The sequence below is a fragment of the Oxyura jamaicensis genome, chromosome 6 (genome assembly GCF_011077185.1).
Source record: "Oxyura jamaicensis isolate SHBP4307 breed ruddy duck chromosome 6, BPBGC_Ojam_1.0, whole genome shotgun sequence".
NCBI classification, from domain to species: domain Eukaryota; kingdom Metazoa; phylum Chordata; class Aves; order Anseriformes; family Anatidae; genus Oxyura; species Oxyura jamaicensis.
The window spans coordinates 30,496,795-30,524,360 of NC_048898.1; the positions used below are offsets into that span (position 1 = coordinate 30,496,795).

General features: G+C 39.1%; 1 protein-coding gene across 1 annotated transcript in view; it reads left to right on the top strand.

Annotated features, from left to right (window-relative positions):
- Positions 1–2,004: 2,004 nt before the first annotated feature.
- Positions 2,005–27,566, top strand: part of PLPP4 (phospholipid phosphatase 4) — a 61,288-nt gene continuing 35,726 nt past the window's right edge. Inside the window, exons 1-2 of the mRNA XM_035330360.1 lie at positions 2,005–2,642; positions 22,475–22,583. Of these exons, the coding sequence (XP_035186251.1) occupies positions 2,587–2,642; positions 22,475–22,583 (165 nt within the window). The 5' untranslated portion in view covers positions 2,005–2,586. The remainder of the gene's footprint in view (positions 2,643–22,474; positions 22,584–27,566) is intronic.

Here is a 27,566-nt window from a genome sequence, read left to right on the forward strand (position 1 = left end):
ACCTGCTGTGCCCATGGTAGGGATGGGGTGATTAGCAGGCTGGGTTGTTCCTAAGGTTATTGTGGTTTGCTCTGTGAATCTGCTGCAGCACAGTGACTCTGCACTGCTTCTGCTGCAGGGTTGTCGCTTAATGCCACGATGTAGCCTTAGATCTATTCCCTGCCAATTATCCCTGTATCTCATATTTGGTTTATAAGTCAAAACAGGTTTTGTTTGGCAGCCAGCTGTAGAGTTAGTCTAGTTTCAAAAAATCAATCTGAAGTATTTATGCTTCATAAATCACCATCAGCTAATACATACTGGAGAATCAGAACACTGCAAGCAGATAGCTGCAGTAGGACAAATTTTGTTTCATTTCTAATTTATAATCAGTTTATTATTTTATTTTATAATTATTTTATTAGCTCTGCTGATATGAGTTGGATGATTCCACACTTATAGAAAGCTATGAGGAAAATCCCCTCTTCTGTAGCGGGAGAGTAATGAAGGTCATGTAGCAAAACTAAAGGGGCAGGAGGATCCACAGGCTAAGGCAAGTAGAAAAAAAATATATACTGTTGCAGGACAAAAAAAAAAAAAAAAAAAAAAAGTAGAGGTGAAAAGATGTGTGACTGTTTCCCCTTTGACCACTATATGTTTGGTGTATAGATGCACATTCAGGGAAAACACAGCTCACCCATTTCTGTCACCTCCTCCTCCACAGCTGGTGCAGAGCAGGTAATGGCCATACAGGCTGCCAACGTATCTGGTAGTCCCTGCAGCCCCTAGTTTACATGACTGGCTTGATTCATGCAAATCATGAGGCTGTTCGTGTAAGTAAGGACTATTCACGAAAACAATGATTTTTCTTGTGCATACCTAGCAACGACGTGCATACACATTCACCAGTCACTTGGGGCAGAAGCTGGAGACAGTACAAAATTTGAAAATAGGAGACAAACCTATTGAGCGTTCTTAAAAGAAGGGAATGTGTCCATTAGCAACAACATTGAGATTTCAGTTAGCTTTTTTTCCCGAGACAGATATATATATATATATATATATCCAGAATGTAAATAGTCAACCAAGCTCTGTTTTGAAAATCAGTGAAAGGAGACATACATGGGAGGCAGATCTCATTTAAGTAGCACTAACATTTTAAGTGCTCTCTCCAATGCCAGTCACACACCTGTGTTTTCTGAGCTTCTGTCACTCTCCTGGCATCAAATCTAGCCCTGGGGCAGTTAGCTGTATTGTTTAGATGGTGCTAGCATGGAAGCTTCTTTGAGAAGTTCTTCCACAAACATGGTCCGTAAGAGTTTTCCTACATGGTAGTTAATTCAGAGTTCAAAGCCTCTGTCTGATGCACAGTGGCTATAATAAGCAGACAAGTTTAATAAAGCCTCACTAGCATTAACTCTCGAGCAATAATCATGAAGTAAAGTGAATTGGTTCCCTAATGCACTACTGATGGGTGCTTTGTAACTATGTGCAATATTAATAGCTAGGAAGACTTTCCTGAAGGACATGCCTTCAAAGGCCACAGGAAAGCAGATAATTAAATACATTCAAATGTGAATTAGTTTGCTGCATTTAGTGGATTAAGCCCGAACTTCCCTTATAATAAAGGTGTTCGGGACTCAATCTGTTCCTGCAGAGAGGAAGTTAAACGAACCCTCTGCAAAAGTAGGCTAAGGCAATAGAAGGATTAGGTGGCTCCGAGCTTGCCACTGGGAGGAACGGAGGATGGATTGGGGGAGTCGGAGGAATAAATCGAGGCTGTGGTTGTTTTGCCACCTCTCTCCCAGGTCAGAAATCTGCAGTCCCACACAACCTCCTCTTCTGCCTCATTACCGGGCGGACCTGGCTGCGTGAGGTGATGAGGAGGTCAGCTCACCTGCTGGGCAGAACCTAGCGAGAGGAGCCGAGCGCCACCCTGGGCTATGTGCATTAACAATAAGTAGGCTTTAAAACAACACTGATGTCTACACGCTCAGAAAGCCCGTTATATACATACTGCAGAAAACATCCCCACACTGCTAATCCTTTACACGAAGATTACATAAACGTGCCAAGCTCGCTGCCAGCAGCTAAGAGCCTTTAGGAGCAGTCGCTACGACTTATACCTAGACCCGTTTTCCGCCCAGATTTTTGGGGTCCGTCTTTTCGCGAGCGCAGCCTTTCGCCTGCGACACGCACCGAGACGCCTCAGCTGTGCTGCCCCCGGGGGGCTGTGCCTGAGGGGAGCCCCCTGGGCACCAGCTGCAGAGCTGCGATACGCGTGTGGGGGGCACCGCAGCGAGCCGGGGCCCCCTCCTCAGCCTGAGGCGGGGCGGGGAAATCCCCAGGATCCCCCCTGCCGCCCCCGCCTGGGGACACACGGCGTTAGTCACCGGGACCCTCCCCCGGCTCGGCCCCGTCAGCGGGTGGCGGCGCCGCTCCTCGCTGCCCTCCGTGAGGCGGCCGGGGAGGATGGCGGTACCCGGGCAGCGCCTGGCGGGGCTCCCTCGGGCCGCGGGGGCGAGCTGAAGCCCCCCGGTGCCCCCCGCCCCGAGCGGGGAATGAGAGGCGGCGGCGCGGGGCTGCCGGAGCCCGCCGGGACCCACCATGAGGGAGCTGGCGATCGAGATCGGCATACGGATCCTGCTCTTCGGGGTCTTCGTGTGAGTAACCCCCCTCCCCGGGCAGCGGGTACCTCCGTTATACCGCCTCAACTTTCCGTCCCGGCGGCCGGGCGAGGTGCCGGGGAGCTGAGGGGAGCGAGAAGCCCTCAGCAGCTCCTTAGCCGCCGATGCTGAGCCCCCCAGGGCGACCCCTGCCCTCTCGGGACCCGGGGAGCGGAGCCGCTGCCCCCCGGCTTGGGCTCTCTCCCCGGGGTGCGGGTGGCTGCGGGGAGCGCCCCTGCCCTGGGAGTTTGCCGACGACCCGCGGAAAGGTTTTTGAGAAAGATGCTGCGACTTTGTGGGAGAAGTGTGCAAAACAATAATAAAAATCTGCTGCTGTTGTCGTTTGGCCAGCTGTAGTTCTTGCCATAAGGCTGTAGGTGCACCTCAGCAGCTGGCTTGCGGTGGTGGGAAGAGCTGTGGGTGCCCCGGGGCAGGCACCCTTCGCTGGGAGCTGGGGAAGGACCAGGACCTCGGGATGGTGGCCAGGAAATGTGGGTTGGAGCTGGGTTTGAAGGCATGTTTGTGCTCTGGTACATAGGAAGGAAAGTCATGAAAAGCAGGTTGCTGAAAGACGTGCAACTACTGCTGCAAGAACTCTGCTTTTGCTTTCCTTGGGAGAAAGCAGTTATGTGGTATTTCACTCCATGCTTCAGGCAGGCTCCTCTCTTCCCTTTCAGGGCTGTGCCCATTTCTTCTTTCCAGCAGTTTGTGTTCTCTGGGCACTTGAACAATAATAATAAGTTTGATTCTTAACTTTCCTTAATGTTTAAAGATGAGTATGCTAAATCTTTGCAATCTCTCTAAAGCATCACAGAAAACAGATCAGATTCTGCTGCTGTTTGTTTGCCTCCTTAGCAGTGGATTCTGTTGGTCGCAGATGCAGCAATAGCAGGGCAGCTATTAAACCTCGGTACTGACTTACAGCTGGCACTACTGGAACACTTTGATCTGATTCCTTTCTGAACCTCTCATGGTTAATGAATAACTTGCCCAATTTACTGGTAGTGGAGCCTTTCCTCAGTGCTCATTTCTGTCAAATATTGATGCAAATCAAAAGATTTGCAAGATATTTAGTACGTGTCTTCCTTTTCATTCTAGGATAGGCTTTGATACTTTCAAAAAACTCTAAGATACGTTTGATACCTTTCTATTCAGTTACATCTTACTTTTAAAGTAGCCCTGTACCTGCCAACCAAACTCTTATCTGGATTGCATAGGATTGCAGGGTGAGTGAAGACCTCAGGAACGGATGCTACATCAAGACCTTACCTTTTGCATGTGTAATTCATCACTTGCACCATCCAGTAACAGATATCCTAATATAGCTTATTACCACATATATGTAAATCATGCTCTGCTGTAAGCAAACATTTCTTGCTTGTGCTTGTCTTCTGTCCTCATTTCTCCTTCTGAATGTTTTTGTAATTTTTACTACTCTTTATGCAGTTGTTCTAAAATTAACTGAGTGCGTGGCTGAAGAAAATGCTTTTGGTAGATAATGCTAAATGGCAAATGCCAAATGGCTAACGACTAAAAACAAGTAATTTTCTTGTTTTCACATGGGATAGCTCCTGTGTATTGGAATTCTGGGGACTAACTGAAATATTGTAATAAGCCCTTAGGAGAATTCATTGACATCTGAAAGTGTTAAACATATTGTTCACGTCAGGGTTGTTGGTATGTAGTTTCATGAATAACCGCATTTTATTTGTTAATGATGATTGCAAGTCTATAAACTCTAGGTAAATGAAAAGAATGGCTTTTGTAGTCTAATAATCTTAACACCAAATGATTACTTTTTTTTTTTTTTTTTTTTTTTTTTTTTTGCTATTGAAGTAGTAGTTAGTATTTTTCTCAGTTTTTCCAAAGAAGCATTTATCTTTTGAAACTTATTTTTATTTGTCGTTTTCTTTGGTTTTGTAGACAGCCAGAGCATGTGTTTTTATGGAGTTTTGAGTTCACTGAAATTTCTTTTCAAGAATGAACCATTACAGATGAAGTTGGAAGCTCTGGGACTGGAACCCAGGCAACAGCAATGTAAGCTGTACTGCAGAAAACTATTTCTAGGAATGAAAAGGCTGTACAATTCCTCCCTCCCTTGGAAAGAGATGGCACTGGCATCAATGAGTTGGGACCAGGTCTGAGACCCTCTTTGTGCTAACTGGTGTTTCTCCACCAGGAACTGGACTGAAGGGAATTAGTTCATTCTGAGAAGGTGTTGATGACTTCGGGTCACTACCAACCTTTGCAGATAGAAGTCCGACCTTGAAGAGAGTGGTTCCAGAGTTATATGCCACTCATTTGAACCATCTGTGCCTCCCAGATGTCTTTTTAGCTTCAACCTACTGATTAATATAACTCAGAGTAAAATGCTGGCATATTTTCTACCATAAAATACAAAAGGGTGGAGGTGCATATTCCATGTTGTAGTTTTGCTTGGTGATAAATGTAATTTCATAAAAATAGAGGTGTGAAAACTTATGTTGATTGCTGAAATTGAATATATTGCCAATTTGAATATATTTTACAGCAACAACAGCCATATTTTCTATACTTAAGACTGGCAACTTTTTTATTTCCCCAGTATCTATAATAATCAACTTTAGTCATTCCACCTGAAGGCAAAAAAGCCCTATACTTTTTATTTAAGTTCTCAGCTATCATGAGAATGTACAGTATTACAAGTTATGCATGTTTTTGATGGTTGTGTATTAGTTTAGATGAATTCAAGAGCCTTTCAATAAAGATAACAACAACATCTGACTCAGTTCTAGATGCTGTATACTTAGCAATTGCTAAGTGTTCACTTGCCAATTAAAGACTGTTTACGTATTGAAATTAAGCAGCTCAAGCTTCTGTGCATTTACAGAGATCTGTACTGAAGGCCATTTTATCCTTCAGGATTTACTATTGAAGGAGAGATTACTTAGGGGAGATCTGTTTGAAGACCTACAGCTTTCTAAAATTCAGAAGCAGAATTTAAAAAAAATGGTTGCAGTTAAAAAAAAAAAAAATGCTTGAGGCTCACTTTACTGGGTGGGAAGCCAAATGGGCATTCTTTGAGTACCTTCAGCAAAGTAGCTCTCAAGCTGCAAGTAACAACAATATTTCTGTTCTGCCCTACAGCTTTCCCCAGTTCCCCAGGATTAACAAATTCATTGTTTGTTCTCAAGATATTTAGCCTTGCACCTTTTCACTGGGCTGAACTGATGCTAATGTACATAGATGCTTTTCTTCTTGCTAAGCAAATAAATTCTCACTATGTGATTTGACTAGTTATTACTTCATGCAATATCACATATTTTTCAATTAAATTTCATCAGTTAAACTAAAACAAAACCATGAAATGTCACATATTAAACAGTGTGAGTATATAAGTGGATTTTGGAAAGTGAGATTTTTTTCATGTCAGGTCTCAGAAGTAGAAATGGTCTATTTAATACAACAACTGTGAGCATGTGCTGTGTTTATAGAAAAAAATCAAACACTAGTTGAAGAATGATCAAGATAGGATCTTGCTTCTGTTTTCTTCATTTTGAATTTATTCCTATGACTTGGAGCATTTTATAATGTCAAATTAATGCTAAAACATATTAAACATAATCAGTCTTTCTGCTCTGTGTGCATGGTGGCATTTGTCACTTATTGAATACTTGATGAAAGTAATTGTTTTGACTGACTTGTTTTTATTCAGTTAAGGCAACTGTAAAAAGATTTGTGAGCCAGCCTGGTGTTTGACACAGGAGCAATGTCCTTAAAGTGATGTTCATCAGTCCTAAAAAGAAGAAATACATTGAGTGGTAGCTCTGAGTGAGCAGGTAATTTCCAGTAAGGCTGCCTTTGTTTCTTAGGAATGTACATATTGTTCAGTTTTAGTTGTCTTCTACAAGGAAAACTTTTTCAGGAGTTTCAAGACCATAGCATTGTCTTAATAGAAAGAGAGAAGAATTTATGTGCCTTGCGGTATGTTTACTGCAATGACTTTTAGTGTCAACAGCATATTGCTGATGTTTCTTGAGCTGTCTAATTGATTAAAAAGACAGTCTTTCAAGGATTGCTTCATCAAACCTCAAGCTCTTCAGCGAGTGTGATGTGATTAAAATATAAATGTCATTCAGAGTAATTGGATATCTTCCCCACAGCACAGTCTCATTAATAGTCTCCCTCAGGGATAAATGTTTATGTGCAGGCTGATACACATATACATTACATACATGGGTGTACAGTGCTAACTGACACTGACATCTCTTGTGTGTGCATGCCCTGATCCGACTCTGATTTAAGTAAATGCAAGCTGATCCTGTATGTATTGGTTCTCTTATAAATTTAGAATCTTAAGATTTTAATCAGGTTGATATCCATGAAATGATTTAGGCTGGAAGGCACTTCCAAGTAGCTTTCTTTGTCATGGGTGGTGATCTTCTGGATAGTCTGCATACAGGTTGCCTTCACGAATTATACTATGTTTTGTCTTGTTAACACAGACAGAAAATCAATTGGCTGAGGCAATTCCACAGTGCTACAGTTCTGCTTTCCTATTTTATCACAGTTTGCCTTCTCTCTGTCGTATCCATTGGGTTTTGGAAGACAGACTGAGCAGGGACCGATGAGCTGTAGAACTGTAGGTAATATAAGGAAAATAGTACTGAGAAGAAAACACCAGGCTGAGATGTCAAGATATTTCCTCATGCTGATACAAATTACACAAATCACTTGGACGTTTCAAGTCTAGGATCTATAGCTGAACGTGTCAAAGATAAGTTAATATTTGGCCACAAGAGCTTGTTAGTCTTTTTGCCCTATTTTCTTGACCTGAGTATCCCATAACTTTGATTTTGTTTGGAACATGAGTTTTGGCTTTTGATCTTAAAAGTCTTGGACTTAATTTCTCTGTACGCTAGTTTCCCATCTACAAAGGGAGAGTAATACCTCTTTTTCCCACGCTTGGTTCATTTAGATGATAAATTCTTTGTTATAATGTACATGGACAGTAGCCAGACCCATTGAATATTGAATTTGCTTGGAGCTTTTTCAGAGTTAGTTTCACAAATAGTAATGTTAATAGGAAGTGAGAACACCAACAGGTTTGATTACTAGCCTGTTTAAAAGCAGTTACTCTATTGCAAAACATATTTTAGATCATGCTAAAACGAGGGAAAGATATAGCCCAGTTTGAACTCTAGTTCACTGAATAGGGTTAAAGCACAGATAAGGGAGAGGCCTGCCCTAAAAAAACCCTTGCCTCTCTGGTGCTTAGGATCTGACAGCATATATCAAAGGTTGCACACTGAGCTTCAGAGGTTGCACGTTGAGCTCCACTGGCAAGCAACAGGCTTGTTCCAGTGCTGAGCAGTCTGCTCTACCTTTGAAGTGATGGAAGAATTAGAATACCATGGAGCTCTGTAACTCTCTGAAAGCAGCTGATACACCATGAAGTAACCTGAATTTTTAACTCCTCTCAGCTCTGTCTCCTTGAGAGGTTACTGTAAAAACAAAAGGTCATAAATACCCATTATGCCTAGTGTAATACGAAGCACACAACAAAATGACTGTGTGTCTGTCCTAATATCTATGAAATATCACCACACTAACAGAGACACTTGGTGTTTGGTGTTCACTGAGCTGAAGCTTCTGTTTACGTTGTTTTCTTCCTACATTGAGACTAGGGTAGCATTTTACTGACATTGATAAAAATTATTCAGGAAAAAGGTGCACTTGTGGTTTTTTTTTGTTTGTTTGCTTTGTGTGTGTGTGCAGATTTTTGTCTGTCCGAAAGATATACAACAATCTATAAACCAGTCTCAATACTTTTAGATTGTGCAACTAAGTCTCTTTCATTTGTCTTCCCTGAGTTCCAGGATTTAAATGGGATTTAATGGCAAGAAGTTTAATTTTCCTATTAATAGGGTAGGATTCACAGTTATGTCCATTGCTAAACTCCCAGCTGAATCCATGCTAAAAAAGGATGCTTTTGTAAATGTTAAAGCATTTGCTCCAGATTTTTGAGGAGAAAATGGTGACTGCCTCTCTTCATGTTGAATCCTATTTGCTCACTGGCTTTGGCACTTTGCTCTCAGCCTTGATTGAGGACTTTTTATAGCAAGAATGTTACTAAGACTGACAGAGCTTCTGTAAGGGAAAGTTTTCTTTAAAAAAAAAAATGAATTTTATACTTTGATCTAAGCACAGTCAAGCAGTACTTTCCATGAAAGCCTCTGCCATAAGAAATAGAGTTATGTCGCAGTCTTCTTGCTGAGAATGTCCTCGTGCCCAGCACCTGGCACGGTAAATCCAAATCTTTAGTCTCCCAGTCTGTTGATGACTTTGAAAAGTGAGTGCTCAGAAGTAGTTAGCAGAATTATTGACACTGAAAGTGGATTAAAGATTAGATTTAGAGTGTATCTTTTTTTTTTTTTTTTTTTTTTTTTTTTTTTTTCCCCTCCTGTATTGAGTACTCTGCTGATACAGAACAGGGGATGTTTGAGTGCAGCATCTGTATTGGCAAGGTACTACAGACAGAGAAAACTAAAGACAATACATGCATCCTTTTTTATAGTGTAAGTTCTGATCAGCTAATGAACATTGGGGATTTATCACCTGTTTAAAGAAAGTTTTAGATATGATCCAATTGGATTGTTCTCAGAGAAGAGACAAAGTTCTTATCATGTGTGGCACTTGAAATAAGCTTTTCATCATTGTTCATTTTTTAAGGGATTTTCCATTCATGTTTTACCTTTTCCTTGTAAATAGTAAACTTGTGATCATCAGACCACAAGTCATTACTTTGCAGGAAACTCTGTGAATGACATCTGACTTTGAAAAAAAAACAACAACAAAAAAAAACAGATTAGAATGTTTCTTAGTTGTAAATCAGATTGGTGCAATCCTTGTGTATTGTATTAGTTTATTTCTCTGCATTACAAAACATTTTTGGCTTTTACTATCCAAGTGGATAAATACTTCCCCATTAAAATGCCACTGAATTTTAGTAAAAAATAATACATCTAAATGTACATAGCTGAAATGGTAATATTTGTATTTTTATTTTGTTTTACCACAGGCCAGAGTACCAGGGTTTGCAAGTGGTGGTTTCATAGTAAGTGGCTGATTAAGATAACTCATGCAGGGGTATTTGAGAGAATCAGGGAGGATTGAGAAAGATGGTAGGAGGGTATAGAAAACAACTTTTCTGAGATAAGATGGAAATAATTGAGCTGTTCAATCTAGAAATGGCAGTAATCTTCACATGTAAGTGGCTGCTGGAGAGACGTATAAAGAGAGCAAACCGCTCTTTGCACCCTTTGGGACTGTAGAGAGAGGAATGATTTTAAACTGTACCGAGGGAAACCTGGGCAGAGTGTGGGGAAGCGCAACCTAATTGTAAGGACATCTGAGCACTGGGAAGGATTGCCTGAGGCTTATGTAGAATCTCCACTGCAGGAAAGTTTTATATTTTATGCTAAAATATATCGGGAGCGTTTTATCTCAAGTTGAATCCGTGTTGCTGGGAGGAGATAGACTTGGTGGCCTTGTAAACTGATGTGAAGTAACTTGGTGGACTGAGGTTTGTACCAGCTGAGTCTGTCCCAGTGTGTGGGAAATGTTGGAAGACATTACAGCAACATTTCTTTAAGAGAAATTTGGCTCATGCTGAGAGGCAGAGAAGGAAATGGTGCTACTAATATAAAGTTACTTGGAGAATACTTTAGCAAAGACTGAGCAGGAGCTGATGATCACTTATGGCTCGAGGGCATTGCAATGTCAGATACCTTATTCTGAATATTCTGCATTGACAAGAATGTGAGGAAAATGGAATCTTAGATTAGGTGAGAAATTTCACTCTGCAATAGTGCATTTCAACATTTTACTGTATTTCGAGTGCGATGTTTTACTGCTGTCCTTAGAATTTGTAACGGAGGTGTAACTGTCAGAGTGGAAGTGTTTCAACTTTGAAAGATTCATGGCACCCCGCCAAGCATTGTGAAACCTTGCAAATTGAAAACAACAGAGGAGAACATCATTTGATATGAAGTGTTATATTTTCATTAGCTGCTAATTTTCCCTAATGGGAGAACAGATCTAATAGCCCAACAGTACTCTCACGGCCAACAGAGAGGCTATTAATAATTTCATTCATCTAGTGTCCAAGGTGCTTTACAGGAGTGTAAGTCTTACGATTGGACTTCAGCAATTACCACAAAATGCTAAAAGTGATGCTCATATTCCCCATGAGTGTACAGTTTTTTAATTGTTATTAAAGCTAGTCTCTGGAACATGTAATTATTCACACAAATGTTTTTGGAGTGAGTGATTTTAATATAGTTGGATTTGATTGTGAACGTAGTTAGACAGGTCTTTTTTTTTTCCCCCCAGAGAAAAATGAAGTCATTGCGTAAAGGAACTTGTAAAGAAAGACTGAAACAAAATCACTTGTAAATTCATATTAAATTTAGTGAATAACTTGGCCCAGAAATTCTCTCTTTATTCATACAGAAGTGTTTTATTTTAGAATTTGCATTTTAAAAACCACTTTTTAGTAGGATTTAAATAACTTTAATAGACCCCCCAAATAAAATGTTTAATCTCAATTTAGGTTAAAAAGGTATGTTCCTGCTTGACCAAAAATGAATGCTTACATTTGACATAAACTCTTGACTGAGCCTTCTGGATTGGTCCATAGTGGATTTCTCCCCTCTCTCACTTCCTTACCAACTCCTGAGCTTTTAATGAAAAAAGCTCTCTGGGAATGTGTTTTGGCTCCTACCTCCAGCAGTGGATCATTCGTTTGATACTACTTCATCTTCACTTTGGTCTGTACCTCTTGATGTGGTTTATGCTTTTGAGGCATGACATGCAAACAGGTTTCACTTCCATACTGGTCCTCTGTCAAGGTCATGTCCACATGTCATATGTTTAAGGGGAAAGTGGTGTTTAGGATTGAGATACAAATCATAAAGATGCATACGATAAACATATTCTAGACTAAAAATAAACCTATAGTCAATAGGAGTGTGGTGCACAGGTCTGAAAACAGAAGAAACTTTATTGGAATACTCAGCACTATCAGATTGCTGTGATGTTAGGATAATTGTCCAAGGAACTATTGGGAGATGTTTGGCTGAAAACAGCCTGAGGTAATAAAATTAATCATTAAAATGCATCAAAAGAAAAATTTTGACCATCTGCAGTGTATTTAGATTCATTATTCAGATACTTGCTTATGTGGTTTTAGTCTGTAATATGCTCTTCCACTATTTAGAACAGTGTGTCACTGCATGCTTTGAAACTTCCAATGGCTCTCAGTGTTTGCACTTCTAAGATTTCCCTTCTCTCTTCTCTTGCCTCCCCAAACACACAAACTGTTTCACAAAAGCCTTGTTTACATCATAAGGTACACTTATTAATTGTTGCCTCCGTGATCTATTTTTCTTACTATAAGTCATGTTTTTATCAACTGAAATAATAGATAAATGATGTAAGGAATATCCATTTGTTTTCACTTTGGTAATTGTGTCACTGTGACTTATTTCTGTTGCAGTACTTCAGCTGTACTGCATTGCCTTAACTATAGCATATTGATGATAAGGAGCCGCTCATACATGCATGCCTTGTGCTTGATCTGTGTCTTGCTTCAAGTTGCTCCATGTGAGCAGGGATCACAAGAACTGAACTGTTTTTCCACTTCAGAAGCAACTAAATGCCAAATCAAATGCGTTTTTGTTCTAAATCTTTTTTTTTTTTTTTTTTTTTTCTTTTCTTTTTTTTTAATGTTCTGCTGATCAGGAAGCAAAAGAGGCAAAGACCTAATTTCCATAGTGGGTGAAAGAAAGATTAAAAAAATATAAAAACAGCCTAAATATGACAATGTGACTGATTTTTGCAGTGCCTTTTTTCCTGTTTTAATATAACCACTCTTAAAACTGCAATGCAGCATGACCAACTATTCCCAGTTTCTTTCCTTCACTTTGTGCATTTCCACATATTTCACTCCTGTAAGGAAGAAGTGATGGTGAAAAGCTTGTTTCTAAGCCAGTTAAGCATATTAACTCCTGGATACCATTTTTTTTCCCCCATTCAATGGAAGTTTTCCAGATTCAGTCACTTCATAGTGGCAATAATGAAGCTCAGCAATATCAAAGGCTAAACACTTGGAATACAAGTAGCACAGGAAAAAGGACAGTGTATAGACTGGAAGTTCCTGGAGTCTTCCTGGCACAAGAACAATTGGCTGGCTTTGTTTATCACTTGTGTTGGTCATACATGTTCAGGTAATCCTTTCTCTTTCTTCTTCAGTTTAGTATGACTGAAATAATGGCACAGGAAGGAAATGGTTTACCCAGAGATAGTTCAAATGTCAGGGCTTGAGAAAACAGTAGATATATATAACTTAGGGATAAAGAAATTCACATTAGATACTTAAACTTCAGGCTATTCTCTTTTCAGCATTGTGAAAGAATTGCTGTTCGCTATTTCATATTAAGTATTCTGAGAGCATTTACATATCACGTATATTATCTCATAAGCAGCAGGACTCCCATCATTTATTTCTTATTATGTCTTGTTTTGGGACCAGCAGACTTGAGCCTAATCCCAGGCACAGATGATGAAGTCTGTATAAATACAGCCTCAGACACCACACAAGAAAAGGGTCCAGTGGCTTGGCAATCATTTAGAAACACTGGCACAGACTCTATTATCTTCTAAGGCACATTGGTTTTGAAGAACACATCTCATATCACGGTGGGCTTTGTTGGCTCAGTAAGAGTTCAGCTCACCTTGACTGGGGTGCCACAATAGCTGCAAAGGGGAGAGTGAAGAGGATGACCATTCAACTTTGGCATCAGTAGCACCCAGATACATACCTGTTAAATCAGTTCTTATATGAGGCAAATCTGTAAAATATGCTGTGCCACTAAGGTTGAAGAAATATACTGGAAACTTTTCTCCTTCAGCACATCTGGGAAATATGACAGCCACAATAATATATAGTTCTTAAACTGCATCAGGATTTATTTTAAATCCCTTTTTAATCAAAATGATTTCTCATTTCTGAAGGGCTAATGTGGCCATATGTGCTAATTAAATGTAGCATTGCAATTGCAAATTTAAAATATGCAGATATCTTTTCCATCAGGTGATACTGACTCATCTGAAGCCAATCCTGCTCTTGAGAACCAGTCCTCCAATTGCCAGTCACATTAAATAAAAACAAGATGTAAAATTGTTTTTTATTTTTTTTCTTACTTTTTCTTACCCTTAATTTTACTAAGTTAATGTAGAGACAAAGAGATTGCCTGTATGTTTTCCTTGTTATTCCAACAATTCTGCTCTCATATGTTTCATAATTTAGTGTTTCTGCTGATTTCCTTTAATTGTGAACAAGGCTTGCTGATTTTTTTTTAATTTATTATTTTTGTATGTTTTTGAAATGGAAAAACAAAACAAAACAAAAAAACTTTCAAATACCTGACTGGAGAAAAAATGTTATTTTATTAGAAATGTTGTTAGATTGTTATTTTTCATTCAGGATATCCATAAGAGTATTAGAATTGCAAATTGTTTCACTGGGAGTATAAGTAAAAAAGACATTTTCTCAGGGGTAGGAAGTGATCACCTGTTGACTAGACCAGGGCCACGAGAAGTTTACTAACCTTAATCACATCTATTCTAATCAATGACTTAAGCTCATCTGTACCTTATTTTTAGCAGTTCCTTACATGAGGTTACACTGGTGATATCAGCTCTCACTGTCTTTAGTATTTTGTGAGGGCAGGGGAAGTCCTGGTTCATGGTTCAGGGAGAATGAGCTCTAGAAGTGCTGATGTTTGTGTATAGACATAAGGGCATGCAATGAGGAAAGGACTCAGTGTGAGTCAGGCATAGCTTAGACTCTGAATGCTTTTCCGCCATCACCAAGTTTATATTCTCAGTCATCTTTTCTTTGCATCTGCCCACACCGCTTTGCCTTTATCTGTCCCAGGATTTAATTCCAGTGTCTGTCAGCTCCTCCTTACATTAAAAAATGCACCCGCAGAATTAAGAGTAAGGAAGGCTGTATATATTCAGATTTGAATATCTAATGTTATCAAGAAGGGGTGGTATGAAGCCTTTGTTTCTGTCTTGTCCAAAAATGCAGGTTTAAAATGCCATCACCGTGTAGTAGTGCCAGAGCTGCATCAGGAACTGAATCAAAAATTTCTTGCAACATTTGTCTTACCATTTACTTTCCATCAATACTCCTCTCAGTCTTTATGAGTGCTAGCCTACAAACAAAGGGTTACTGCAAATACAGAGAGGCAACAGATCTTCTCATTTGTGTAGCAATAAAACTCAGAATTATTTTTGTATGACATTGCTGGTGCATATTAACTTCCCTGTACCCTACCAGGCATTCAGACCCAATAAAGTTCCATATTAGGGTAACGGATTGTTAATCAAAAGTGACAGGTGTCTACACTGCATGGCCTTGTATTGGGAAGTATGTATCTTAGTTTTTTAGTGTTTCGAAAAGTAAAGACAAAACTTCCCTTTTATTGTTATGGCTGCTTCTGTATCACTTCTCAGAGCAAGTGCAAATTACTGAAGTTGGCTTTAGTGCATAATATGATGGCTTATATAACAAGCTTCCGTCAAAGATTATGAAGAAACAAAAAAAAACATTAATTTCTTGTACTCATGTACTTATTTCACGTGCAATCGATAGCCACTGGAATATAACTTCTATATACTGTATAATTCAACTCAACTTTTGATTTCCATGGAAATTTGAAGCTGCTGCTTTCCTCTTTACATGCTTCTCAGCCATGGGTGCTGGGCATATGTGAATACCAGTCCAGTTAATGAGCAAAATATAGCACTAGGAGTCTTACTTTACCAGATATTGACACTTCTGGCTGGGATGGTTTTCCCCACTTTGCATTGGAAAGCAGTGGCAGACAACATTGAATTTGTTGATATCCAGTGTCGTGCCTTATCTATAGGGAAAGCTGCTCTTTCTATCAAAATGAGTTTATGCTCTCTTGAAGTCATGTTTTTAAATTATGTCAGCTTCTTCCTTGGTGGAACTGCAGTTCATCATTTACAATCAGGCCTTGGTCACATATTTGCACCCCAATACGTAACTCCCTTCTTGATGGTTGAGGATCTGTGGATTTTTCCCAAATAACTCTTAAAATTAAATGACTCAAATCTCTTTCCTTCTGCTAACCTCTGGGCTAACACAAAGCTATCTCATCACACTCATGCAAGCATGCAGCATTATTTCAGAAACCGACTTCCAACATTCATGTGGTGAGCTGTATGATGGCGATAAACTACGGGTACTGTTTCTTATCTCACTATTCTTACCACTATCCTGTCCCCTTCAGTTCTGTTAATTTTGCACTCCAGCCATGAACCATTTCAAGCATTTCATACTTTGTCTCTCTTTGGAGGAGTCCATAAAAGACTCACTGAAAAGTTTGATTATTTTTTCTTAATATTATAGGGGAGAAATGACTTTTTTTTATGTCATCAGAATAAGTTATTCTTCAGTAACTTCGGTTATTCTTGCAAATAACGTGATGTGAATGCTTTTCCAGGTATTAGCGTGCGTCAGGTAAGAGTGGATCAGCTGAAGTCTCAGGGTAAATGTGAGCAAAGACAATATTAATAAGCAGTATTCTGTGCAATGTACCCAGGCAGCGTACTTGCTGGCCTCTTTCTATTTAGCCTGGGTTGCTTGCTGGAAATCCCTAAACCAAACTATTTCTTTCACAGCTGTTGTGCCCTATGCTGTGTTCTACTTGGCCTTTCTTTTAAAACTTTGGGGCTGCAAATCAGTTGTGTGAGAATGTCTCAGTGAGTTGTGTTGTGTGTATGCCCCTGTAATTAGGCCAACTTGTACAGAGCCCTTCCGACTTCAGTCTCACTGATGCCACTCACGGCTATGCAGCTTCAGTGCCAGGACAACTGACTGCACGATTTAGCATGGCAGGTACATGGTAAAAGCTTTTACTACTGCGTTTGAGGCCTGTTTTGGGGAATAGTTAAGGAGACAAATATCCTAGAAAGAAAGTGCATGGTGTAGCTCGAATAGCACACCCACAGCTAATTTCTTTTAGTGGAGAGAAACTGATGAGTTTGCTCAGAGTCCTGCAGGCAGGGAATGATGGTCACAACCAAACTTTACTTCCACAGGTGCTCAGGGGTGATTTATAAGAGAGGTTCATGAATGTCTTTGCTTCTATCTCCTCATTAATTACTCAAATGAGAAACTTCATACAAAACCATTTTAGGATGAGATCTGCTTGTCAACAGACTATACTTAGAAAAGAGGAGAACTGGTCACTAGTTATCTGATACAAAAGACTGAGTACCACAATCACAAGTTCATGTTCATTCTATTCTGATGCCTTGTCATGCCATAAGGACTTCCCTTTCCTTTCCTTTGGGACATCTACTGCCTGCATCTGTGAAGAACAGAAGTTCTTCAGAGGGCAAGACAAGAGACCAAAAATTCAACCCCCTTAAACAAAAACAAAACAACAAAAAGACACCTTGTACATTTTTTAGATGATTCTCAAAACTGGGAAATGGTCCTCTAATCTTCTAGTGTGCTATGGATGCTTCCAACAGAGCAGACGCCAAGATCCCCAGGATTGTTTGGAACACAGCCGTTTCATTTCCCATCCCATTTCATGTTACTAGTCTCTGAAAATTGAGTTGTTGGCTGGTGAGTCCTTGTAACTCTGGTAGGAGCTTCTAAGGTGAATGCCATCCATGATTCCACTGCTGTTAGCTTGTGAAAGGTACAATACGTACCTTGTGCTAATAATGCACAGCAATACAATCCAAAAGTTGAGCCTGTCTATCCTATTCCTGTCCTGTTCTCGTTGCTAGATTTGGGACATAATTTCCTGCTCTAATTTTGAAAAGTTTCTGTCTTACCAACTTTGCCAGTGCAGTACTGCTTACTGTTCTACCTCTGATCTTAACAACTTCCAAACGTCATTAGGTTCTGGTTACTTGCTGCTGAATGCTAGGTACTGGTGGCTACTGCAGGCAGTGTCTGAGACGCTAAAGTGAGGTGCTAAACAGTGCTCTGCCAGTAGTTATAGGAGATGAAGACCATGGTGGAAGTTCATAGGCTCTGTGAGGGTATTTATGCAATATTTAATTCACTACCAGTGAATGGCTTCATAAAAAAGCATTACTACATATTTTCATAGAAATACTGTGCAACTTTATCTTGATGTAATTTTATCTGTGATGTGGTGCTTGCGTAGAAATTATCTTACAGGGCTACATGCTGTTAAATGGAAGTGAAATTTACGTAATCTGGAAGTGTTTGTGCCCTTAGAAAAGGTCATTTTTATTTAGTGTAGCATTTTATGCAGTAAACTGGGATGTCCAAAACAACCTCAGGCACTTGGACACCCATTCCTCTCTGAGGTTTTTAATGTTATTAGGGCTCTGGTTTCCCTTGGGGGTGCTTTGAAAGTGACAGCTAAAGGCTCTTGAAGTTAAAGGAAGTCTTTTTATGCCCTAAATGTGTGCTATCAGGCTAGAGTATTCAAAACATTGCTTATTAAATTGTTAAAAATGTTGGGTAAATATGTAAGCATGCAGAAAATGTAAAGACAAAAGCTAATAGTATATTTTCATCTACAAATCCAAATTAAGTTTACTAAATTGCCTACCTGCTACCAAGAGGTATGATATGAATGAGTTTCTATTTTCAGCCATAACAGAAAATGTCTAGAAACCAGCTTGCTTTATCCAAAGCCAACATCCATTTCTAATAACAACTAGTCATTTAAACAAACTTGTGCTAGCTTATGAATAGTAATACATAGTACTTTTGGATAGAATGAAGGAGCATAAACCAGGAAGTGTCGGGAAGCTTAGAAACCAGTATATCCTCAGGACTGCTTAATAGAGTACCAAGGGAATTGCCTTCAACCTAGAGAAATCTTGTATCCAGTTGCCCACCAACGATGCTTCAAATAAAGAAGAGAATTGTCCTCATATGAGTCTTGGCATAAAAATTTAATTAGCAGCTGAGCTCTTTCTGAGGACGGAAAAAAAAGAAAGTGATTTCTTTCAATATAGTCACCTTCCTTTAACTGTTTATTTTTATTTCTGTATTGCTCACAAAGACATGATTTGCCACATGATGTACCTACCTTTCTCTCCTTCAGTAGTGATTTTCAAATATTTTTTTACCTAGTGTCAACAATTTTGTGTTGTTGTTTACATTATGTTTCAGCATAATAATTGAGTACTTTTCTTGGAAGACATTTAGAACACAAGGGAGAGGAAGAAATAGATACATAATCAAATTTAATAGGTGGTGGATAAAAAATGGCTGTTTTTAAATATGGTAATAATTGTTACTGTCATTGGTATCTTTGTTTAAATGAATCTTTCTTTAGAAGATTGCAAAGATAGCATATAACAACCAGAAAATCAGTCCTCCATGGGGATCAGATTCAATTTATGTTGTTTCTTATGATTTCATCTCTTTAGAACATGTATTATTTTTCTTTTAAAGGAATTCAATCTTGTGACTTAGTACATACTTTCAGTGCCATATCATGATTCCTGTGAGAATGATTAAATTTTTTTTTTTTTTGGTTTCATTTCTCAGATTTTAACATATATACTTTAATATGGGATTTTTTTATTTTTTTATTTTTTTTCCTTTCTCCTAGTTATGTAAGAAAAGGCAATGAAGAAAAAGCCCCAAACACATAACTCGCTTAGCATCTGCTCATAATGTCAAATGTCATAATGTCAAAATAATTACGTCTCTGGTCTAATGTGTCACATTTTCCAAAAGTGCACTGGTGCTTGTATATACTGTGATCACCTTGAACTATAAGTGTTTGTGTATCATTTGTTCTTTGCAGCTTGAAAAAAAATCCTTTGAGGCCTAGAAATGTCAAAGAATGTGTCTCTGCTTCAAGGCATTCCTTGCAAATCCATCAGCTCCCGTGCTTTAAGGTCTGCTTCAGAAGAGTCATTAGACCAGCAGATATCTGAAGGAGTGTGTCAGAAAAGATGTGACAGCCTGAAAGATGTAGTCATAGGATCATAGAATGGTTTGGGTTGGAAGGACGTTACAGACCATCTAGTTCCAACCTCCCTGTCGTGGGCAGGGATGCCTTCTGCTAGAACAGGTTGCTCAAAGCCCCATCCAATCTGGCCTTGAACTCTTCTTGTGATGGAGCATCCACTTCTCTGGGCAACACATTCCATTGTCTCAGCTACCTCATAGCGAAGAATTTATTTTATATCTTTTCAAAATCTACCTCCTTTTAGTTTAAAACCATTACCTCTTGTCCTAGCGCTATACACCTTGGTAAAGAATCTCCCTATCTATTTTGTAGGCCCCCTTTGAATATTGGAAGGCCACAACAAGGCCTTCTCAATAGAAGGGCTGATCTCAATCCATTTGTCACCTGGTATGTAGTGATGTTTGGGATTGCCCTGACCCAGGTGCAGACCTTGTACTTGGTCTTGTTGAACTTCATGAGATTTGCACGGGTGTACCTCAAGCCTGTCAAGGTCCTTCTATAGTGTCAACTGCACTGCAAGCTTGGTGTCATCTGCAAGCATGCTGAGGGTGCACTCAATCCTACTGTCTGTCACCAAGGAAGATAGTACAGAATCACAGAATCACCTAGGTTGGAAGAGACCTCCAAGATCACCTAGTCCAACCTCTGTTAAAAAGCACTGGTGCCAGTACAGACCCCTAAGGGACATCGTTTGCCACTGGTCTACGCATCTGGACATAAAGCCATTGACTGCAACTCTTTGGATGTGGCATCCACCCAATTTCGTATCTACCAAATAGTCCATCTGTCAAATCCCTCTCTCTACAACTTAAAAACAAAGTTGCTTGCATTGTCTAGAAATCAACTTTTATTTTTCTAGTTGAAGAGAAAAAAAATATATATTTTTCATATATGAAATATTTTATTCCCTGGAAATGGTCTTTTTTGATACATTTCACTCTTTTATGACTCTCACAAGCCATTGATTTTAAGGAAAAAGGATAGAAGTTTTCATTTTGAAGACTGTGAAACAAAGTGCTTTGATATTTCTGAAATTCACCTTGCACTTTCCTAGGAGAGCAGAGTCAGACTGTGGGTTTAAGGAAGCTGAATATAACAGTAAATTACCTTCTGGAAATACTAGACTCCTTAAGTTTTCAGAAGAATCTGGTTGTCCATGTAGGCCAGTAATGGAAGCTTAACTATCACTACAAGTAACAACACTGTGTTTGACTTTTTTGGTCCTCTTTTTGATACCTTCCTTTAGGAAGAAGAGGTCATTTGGGCTCTTTGGGATAGAGAAAATTTTGCATCTCTTTCTAAGGGAAATCTGAGAGTGCTCAGGTGGTGCAGGTCAGTAGCAGTGTGGGCTGGGTATGTGGGAAACTAAATACTGCAGAGAGATCATAGACTACAGGGAGAAAACAAGGAGCAGCTGGTCAGTCATCAGAGGGGATAGAAAGAATTTCCTGGAGATCCAGGAGACTGGGTAAGGCTGATTGCTGGATCTGAGGACTTGTCTTCACAGAGGGGAGTTATGGGTTCAGTTTTACTCTGCTTTACAAGTTGCTTTGAGCTTTTTCTATTTACAAAGTTAATTGTAGTCGTTACTTCTATAAAACCTAGTTTTGGAGGGTTGGAAGCTCCTGGTTTCAGGAAATTTACAGTAAGAAAAGCTTTGACCAACTACTCCTGTGTGCTCTGACGCATGGATTTAGGTAGGACCAATCTGCAGAAAGCTGGTCCCTATATCTTATTTCAGCAGCTATTCTTTCAGTCCTAGTAAATAGCCCTGAAGTGTTTTATAAAGTAAAGGCAAGGCTTTCCAGGAAGTCTAATATGACTTCAAAGCTAAGAAGGCTTAAAGGACAGGATTTTGTGGAAGAGAGACAGTTTATGTAGTCTTCAAAAGCTTCTGGAGCCTCCAACTAGAGTCAAAGATGACAATTCCTGCTCCTAATTTCAGTGCTGGACCAAAGATCCTTGCACAAATCATTTACTTTATTAATAGTGATATAACCTCAATGTTTTATTTTGATGATTTTCAATTCAAAACAACGAAACCATAACTTTTTTTTTTTTTTTTTTTTAAATTATAGTTATTTTTTAAATAATGACATGAGAATGAAAGTAAAATGGTCGGTTTTGGTTGAATGAGACCAATTTTTTCAGTTATGGTACAGCTACATTCTTCTTAAATTTTACAGCCAAATCAAATACTGTGAATCTGAAATAAGAATTCTTATGTCTTTCTAAGAGCCTATGCTGTTTTAGGAGGCAGCGTCTTTTGGAGATATTCTCTGAAATCACCTGTTCTTTCTATCTGTAGAAGGAATTGTCTGGGCTGCTTCTTTCTCCTAGCTTTGTAACCCTCAAATGCAACTGTCATACTTCCAAATCTGTATCTTGAAGTTTAGAGACATTTTGTATTTGATAACTGCTATATAATTTCTTCAGTGTAAAGCATCTGCTACATGTTATTTTTCTAATCCCATTATATTCTTTGCACACTTTCCCCACAAAAAATATAGTAACAGTTTTTTACAGCTTTGTGGAACGTCTATAAAGTTGTAGAATACAAACTCAAAAAATCATTTTAGTAAGTGTTACTATGTTAATGAAGGTCGTAGTACTAAAAAGCACTGATGTAGGAAAGCAGCATATTGAAAAGGTAGTCAATGCATGCTACACCATAATTAATTTGGAGGGAAATTTTAAAATAGCAGGACTTTGTGTGTGTCATCATTTATTTATTTATTAAAAAAACTGTCTTCAATTGTTATTTTTCAGTTTTACAGAATTTTTGGATCCGTTCCAGCGGGTTATCCAGCCAGAAGAGATCTGGCTGTATAAAAATCCTTTGGTGCAATCAGACAACATACCTACTCGTCTTATGTTTGTAAGTACTAAAGGTTTGATGGTTATTTGATAGCTGTAAACCAAGGTCACTTCCACTTGTTAAGCAGTAAGAAACCTTTCAGGAGTACAGGATGTTCCTTTAATTCTAATGACAATTGTTTTTCAAACCAGGGATGTACAAACTGACAAAATGTAGTGAATTGTGAAGAGTTTCTAGAAAGCATTAATACCAGGTTAACTAAATTTAGGAACATTGATTTTACAGTTTAAGGTTTAAGCTAGTGTTAAGTAGAGGGATGCTCGATTAGGGAAGCTTTTTGAATTAGCTAATTGGGTGACCTTACCAAACCTTGCTATACTCTTATTGGGTTAAGCGCTTAAATTTGGAAATCCAATTTGCTTTAGGCATATTAGGCACAGAGATTTTTGCCTCCAACTACTGTTTGGATCTTTCCTGTAGACAGAACCTTTGCTTTAGTTTCTGCCAACAATCCTGAAGTCACTGGGATTGTATTAAATATATGCTAGAGCTGCTCTGCTGTCACTGTTCTTCTGGTTCTCCCCAGCATGGCACATACTGACATGCAGACTGGCTGTCAGATTTGCACTCTCTGCTTATCAAAATTTGTGGGTTTGATAACCTTCACTAGTAATAATGATTTAAAATCAAATAATCTACACATATAAAAGTGCAGTAAGATAGACCGGTAAATACACGCTAAGAAATTATATATAGTTTGGGCTATTAAAACAAATGGGTCAGTCTGCAAAAGCTTAATCAGATGAAGTGAACTTTTTATTTATTTATTTATTTTTCAGGAGTGGGCACGACAGGCTAGGTCAAATCCTCGTACCCTTGTGTTGAAGCATCTTTACCTATGTATTCAGTGAAGCCAGGGGTTTACTTTTCAGATGAAGAGCCTGAGCTCAGAATAAATGCAAATCAGCTATGTAATTTGTCATGGTTGTAGTCTTCTTTTGTTTCAAAACCTTCAGTTAGGGAAATGTGATGATTATTTATGGAGCAATATGAGCATGCTTCCTGTTTATGAGGCAATAACATATTCCAGCCTTCTAAAAGAGAGACTGGTTTTAAAATCACCAACCTATTTGTTTATATGGCACTGAGAGGAAACTACTTTTTCCAGGCTGGATAAGTTTTTGTTTGTTTGTTTGATTTTTTTAAATTATTTTTTAATTATTATTTTTTATTTTTTTTTTCTGATATGGAAGATTCCTGTTTAAAACGACGACTACAACCAAAATGAAACATTAAACTGTTGAGGCTGAGCATTACCTTGCTACATGGTTTGTCTGATCTGTGTTTATAACTGAACAGTTTAAGGACCAATAGTGAATCTTTGGACACAGGTTTGCTTCAGCGATTAAGCTGTTTTTGAAACTGGTTGGAGTGATCATTAGCCCTTCCTCTGGACTCTAGGCAGTGTCCACTGGGAAGCACAACTCTGGGATGCAAACGTTAACATTTAACATTTCCCTGTTAGCCACTTCCCACAGAGCCAGCTCTTGGTCTACTTTATGGCAGCTGGAACTTCCAGGCAGCTCAGAGTCAGTAACTCTTGTATAATTCGTGTTCTTTCTGGCTCATACCATGACATCCCAGTAACTCAAGAAACAGCTTCTAAAAGTAAGAAACATAGATCACTTCTAAACGGTTTGTTCTTATTTCCTTAATTAAAAATAATAATAATAAAAAAATCCAACCCTCACATTGATCACAAGCTCTCATTATGTAAAGATCTCATCTTGCTACTAGTCTTACATTCCCTTATTCAGATTTATGGCTATGGCTTACCAGAAGGCAATCTCTTAGATTTTATTTATGAACTGCTGGATTTTTATTTTTATATATGCTGAGAGCTTTGGATTTAAGAGAAATGTTGTGAATTCTCCAGATGCAAGTTAGACAAACTGATGTCTGCATTGGTAGCAAGCAAGCCATGAGGACTGAAAGACCTCAGCCTTGTTTTGTCTCTCTGGCAGTGGATATTCCTTGTCTAGGAAGGTGCAAGGTACTGTTAACTACTCTTGAATGCACAGACATAAATGGGGATCCCTGCCCTAGAGTATCTTCAGCCAGAACAGAATGAAGTACTTATACAGAAAATTAGGTATCTCACATTCTGATATCAGTGGAAGGTGAGAACTCATGCAAAGGATTTTAACCCCCAGTGAAAGCTGCAGTGCAGCGTCGTGTTGAGGTGGTGAGACTGCTTTCTGTCTTCTCTGCGCTCCTGGGATACAAGGCTAGGAGCCTCTGCCTCATTCACCTCCATCCAGATTCTCCCTGACACTATCAGTTCTGGTTTGTTCCAGGACTCTGCTGGGAAAAGGTAAGAGTGCCACCAGCAAAATGAGAAAAAATAGGATGGCCTGCCTCTTGTGTTTCTCTTCCTTCCCATCCTTTGGTGAGACAAGCTTTGCAGCTAGCTTGCAAAGTGCTGCCAAGAGGAAGGAAAGGACAGCAAGAGAAAATGCACAGTAAGGTTGAATGGAAAAGGAGGTCTGAGGCTAATGTGGTGGCCGGTGTGACAAATGCCAGTGCCATTTGGTGTTGTTTGTCTCCAGACAGCTGTGCGCTGCTCTTTTCTCCTTATTACATTGCAGTAATCCTAACAGGGAGAGGAAGACACTGGAATCCTCACACAGCTTACACGACAGCTCTGCATGCCATGTGGGACGAGACTGGAGTAAGACTAAATGTAACTGTCAGTCCAGTTTGGGAAGAGCAGTGTGTGAAGGAGCAGTACTTATTGCAGGGCATGTGGGAGATTCCCTGTAGTAAGGGGAAAGCGGGATTTCTTCTGCCGCAAAATTTGCAGGAGGGCTCTGAGCAAAAGCACAGTCTAGCTCCAAGCCACTGAAAAATACAGTGAGGTTCTGAAGCTATGCGGTATTGTAAATCACTGTTGTCCCACGTGAGAAGCATGTCACTTGTGGAAGTGGATTTTATCAAAATAAATCGAGTGCTTCTCTGTGGGATTTTTGTAACTTTAGCGTGTCTTTGTCTTCCTAGGATGAATAATGAATGAGATATTATTTCACCAAAGTGAGGAAATATGTTGGAATATTTCACTGCTGGAAAAGAAAACATTACTGAGATATATCTGAGAAGAGCATTGCTCATTAGACTGCTGCCAAATCTGTTATGGATATGAGCTATACAGAATCATTTTGCAAAATAAAGGAAAATGGGTCCTTTTAAGCCAGACTTTCTTTATAAGGGTATTTTGCTGCAGAATAATAATAAAAATAAAAAGACACCTTCCAAATGCTCAGAACAGCATTAAGGAACAGCAACCAATGTACCACAAACATGAATATTTCTTTATCTCTTTCAAAAATCCGTATGCTTGTAAAATATGAGGAAATCTGTAGTTTTCCCAGATTTCTGAAGATTGATTATGAAATTCTGGGACAAGTTGCCACTTGAATTCTGTTCTTTGCTGACATTTTCTGCTGTTCCTGCTTGTTCAAAAGGTTTCTAACTCCATTAAACCACATCTAGAAGCCTGCCAGCCTGGCTATATTTCTACATGTTCTTCAACAAGGGAATGCAGATGTTTTTCTTCTTTCCTGGTGGCAATCCTTACTTTTTTTGAATGAAACTAATAATTTTAGGTTTGCTTTAACCATTTTGATTTTTCTCTTTGTCTCTGAAAGCAGAAATTAAACTATCGCTGAGTAGGGAGATAAATGAATATTTCTGAAGTAGTAACATAACCTAACTTAAAACTTCCTTCTGTCTCCAGACTGTATGAAATTCAAGTGGAAACAGCACCTCTTTTTGCTCAAAATCTGTTAGCTTTCTTTCTAAATGTAAAAAAAGGGAAGGAGACTCCAGACTACTTTAATCTGCATAGCTCATGGAGGCAGATAATCTTTTGCAGATGCAGGTGACAGGAATCTGGTCCAAGATGCACTACCAGAATCATAAATGCAGTGCATTATCATGTTGTTTCATACTCGTCTTGAATTCACATGAAAAGCATAAAATGAGGATTGGGATTAATCTGTTTTCTAAAAGAAGAAAGGAGTCACATATCTTTGATCAAAACATGTCTGTTCTGAATCGGTGTCTCTGGTTTTCATTTCAATGGGGCTGTTTAAGGAGCAAGGCAGTGTTCAGCCTCAGTAAAGACAGCGTAATCTGGTTCCCCCCAGTGCCACATACAACTTCATTTCTGCCTTCATTAAAAATACAGTCATTTTTATTTTTTTTTGTATTTTTTATTTTTTTCTATTTGCTTTTGAACAGATGTGATTGTGAAGAGGTTTGTAGAAAGGAATTCCAGAACTAATTCCAGAAATGAATTAATTACCTTACCCCAGAATTAGCAACAAGCGTAAATGGGCTATCTAGCTTACCAGTTACCTTTTGAGTCAGACCTTCAACTGCAGAGGGAAAAGGGATGATGGAAGGGCCATTTAGGAACAAAATCATACTTTCAGTGGAAAGCTACTATTGATAAACTGCCTGTTGTTATGCCTGGGAGAACAATGTGTTTCTCTGTAGAAAGTTGAATACCTGGGATACAAGGACAGTTGGCAGTGTATCAACACTGCTTTAAGCAGGATGCCTTTGGGATAACTGAAACATTTACAGTGAATCATCAACCATAGTCCAATTGTTCTATGCTAATGGAGGAGATGTTGTTCATCAGACGTGTGCATTGGTGTGCGGGTTGCTTACAGGAGGAATACTATTGTACAGTGCTAACAGTATAAGAATATGGTTGTGCTTAACTGATGAGTTCACTTGACCTGTTCAGGTTTTGTTTTTCTGGTTTTGACTAAAATCAAGCAGGTGGCTCCACTTCCAAACTCTTTTCTGTTAATGAAAGAATCATGAAGTTGTGGTCTTTTAAAGATCCCTTTAAAGCCACCTGAATGTGTTCAAGAATGACAGTTAAAAGGAAAAAAAGAAAAAAGAATAAAACCAGTAATATAGCATTCTGGATTGTCAGGAGGTTTGTGTTGGAATCTGGTACATTGGATAGGG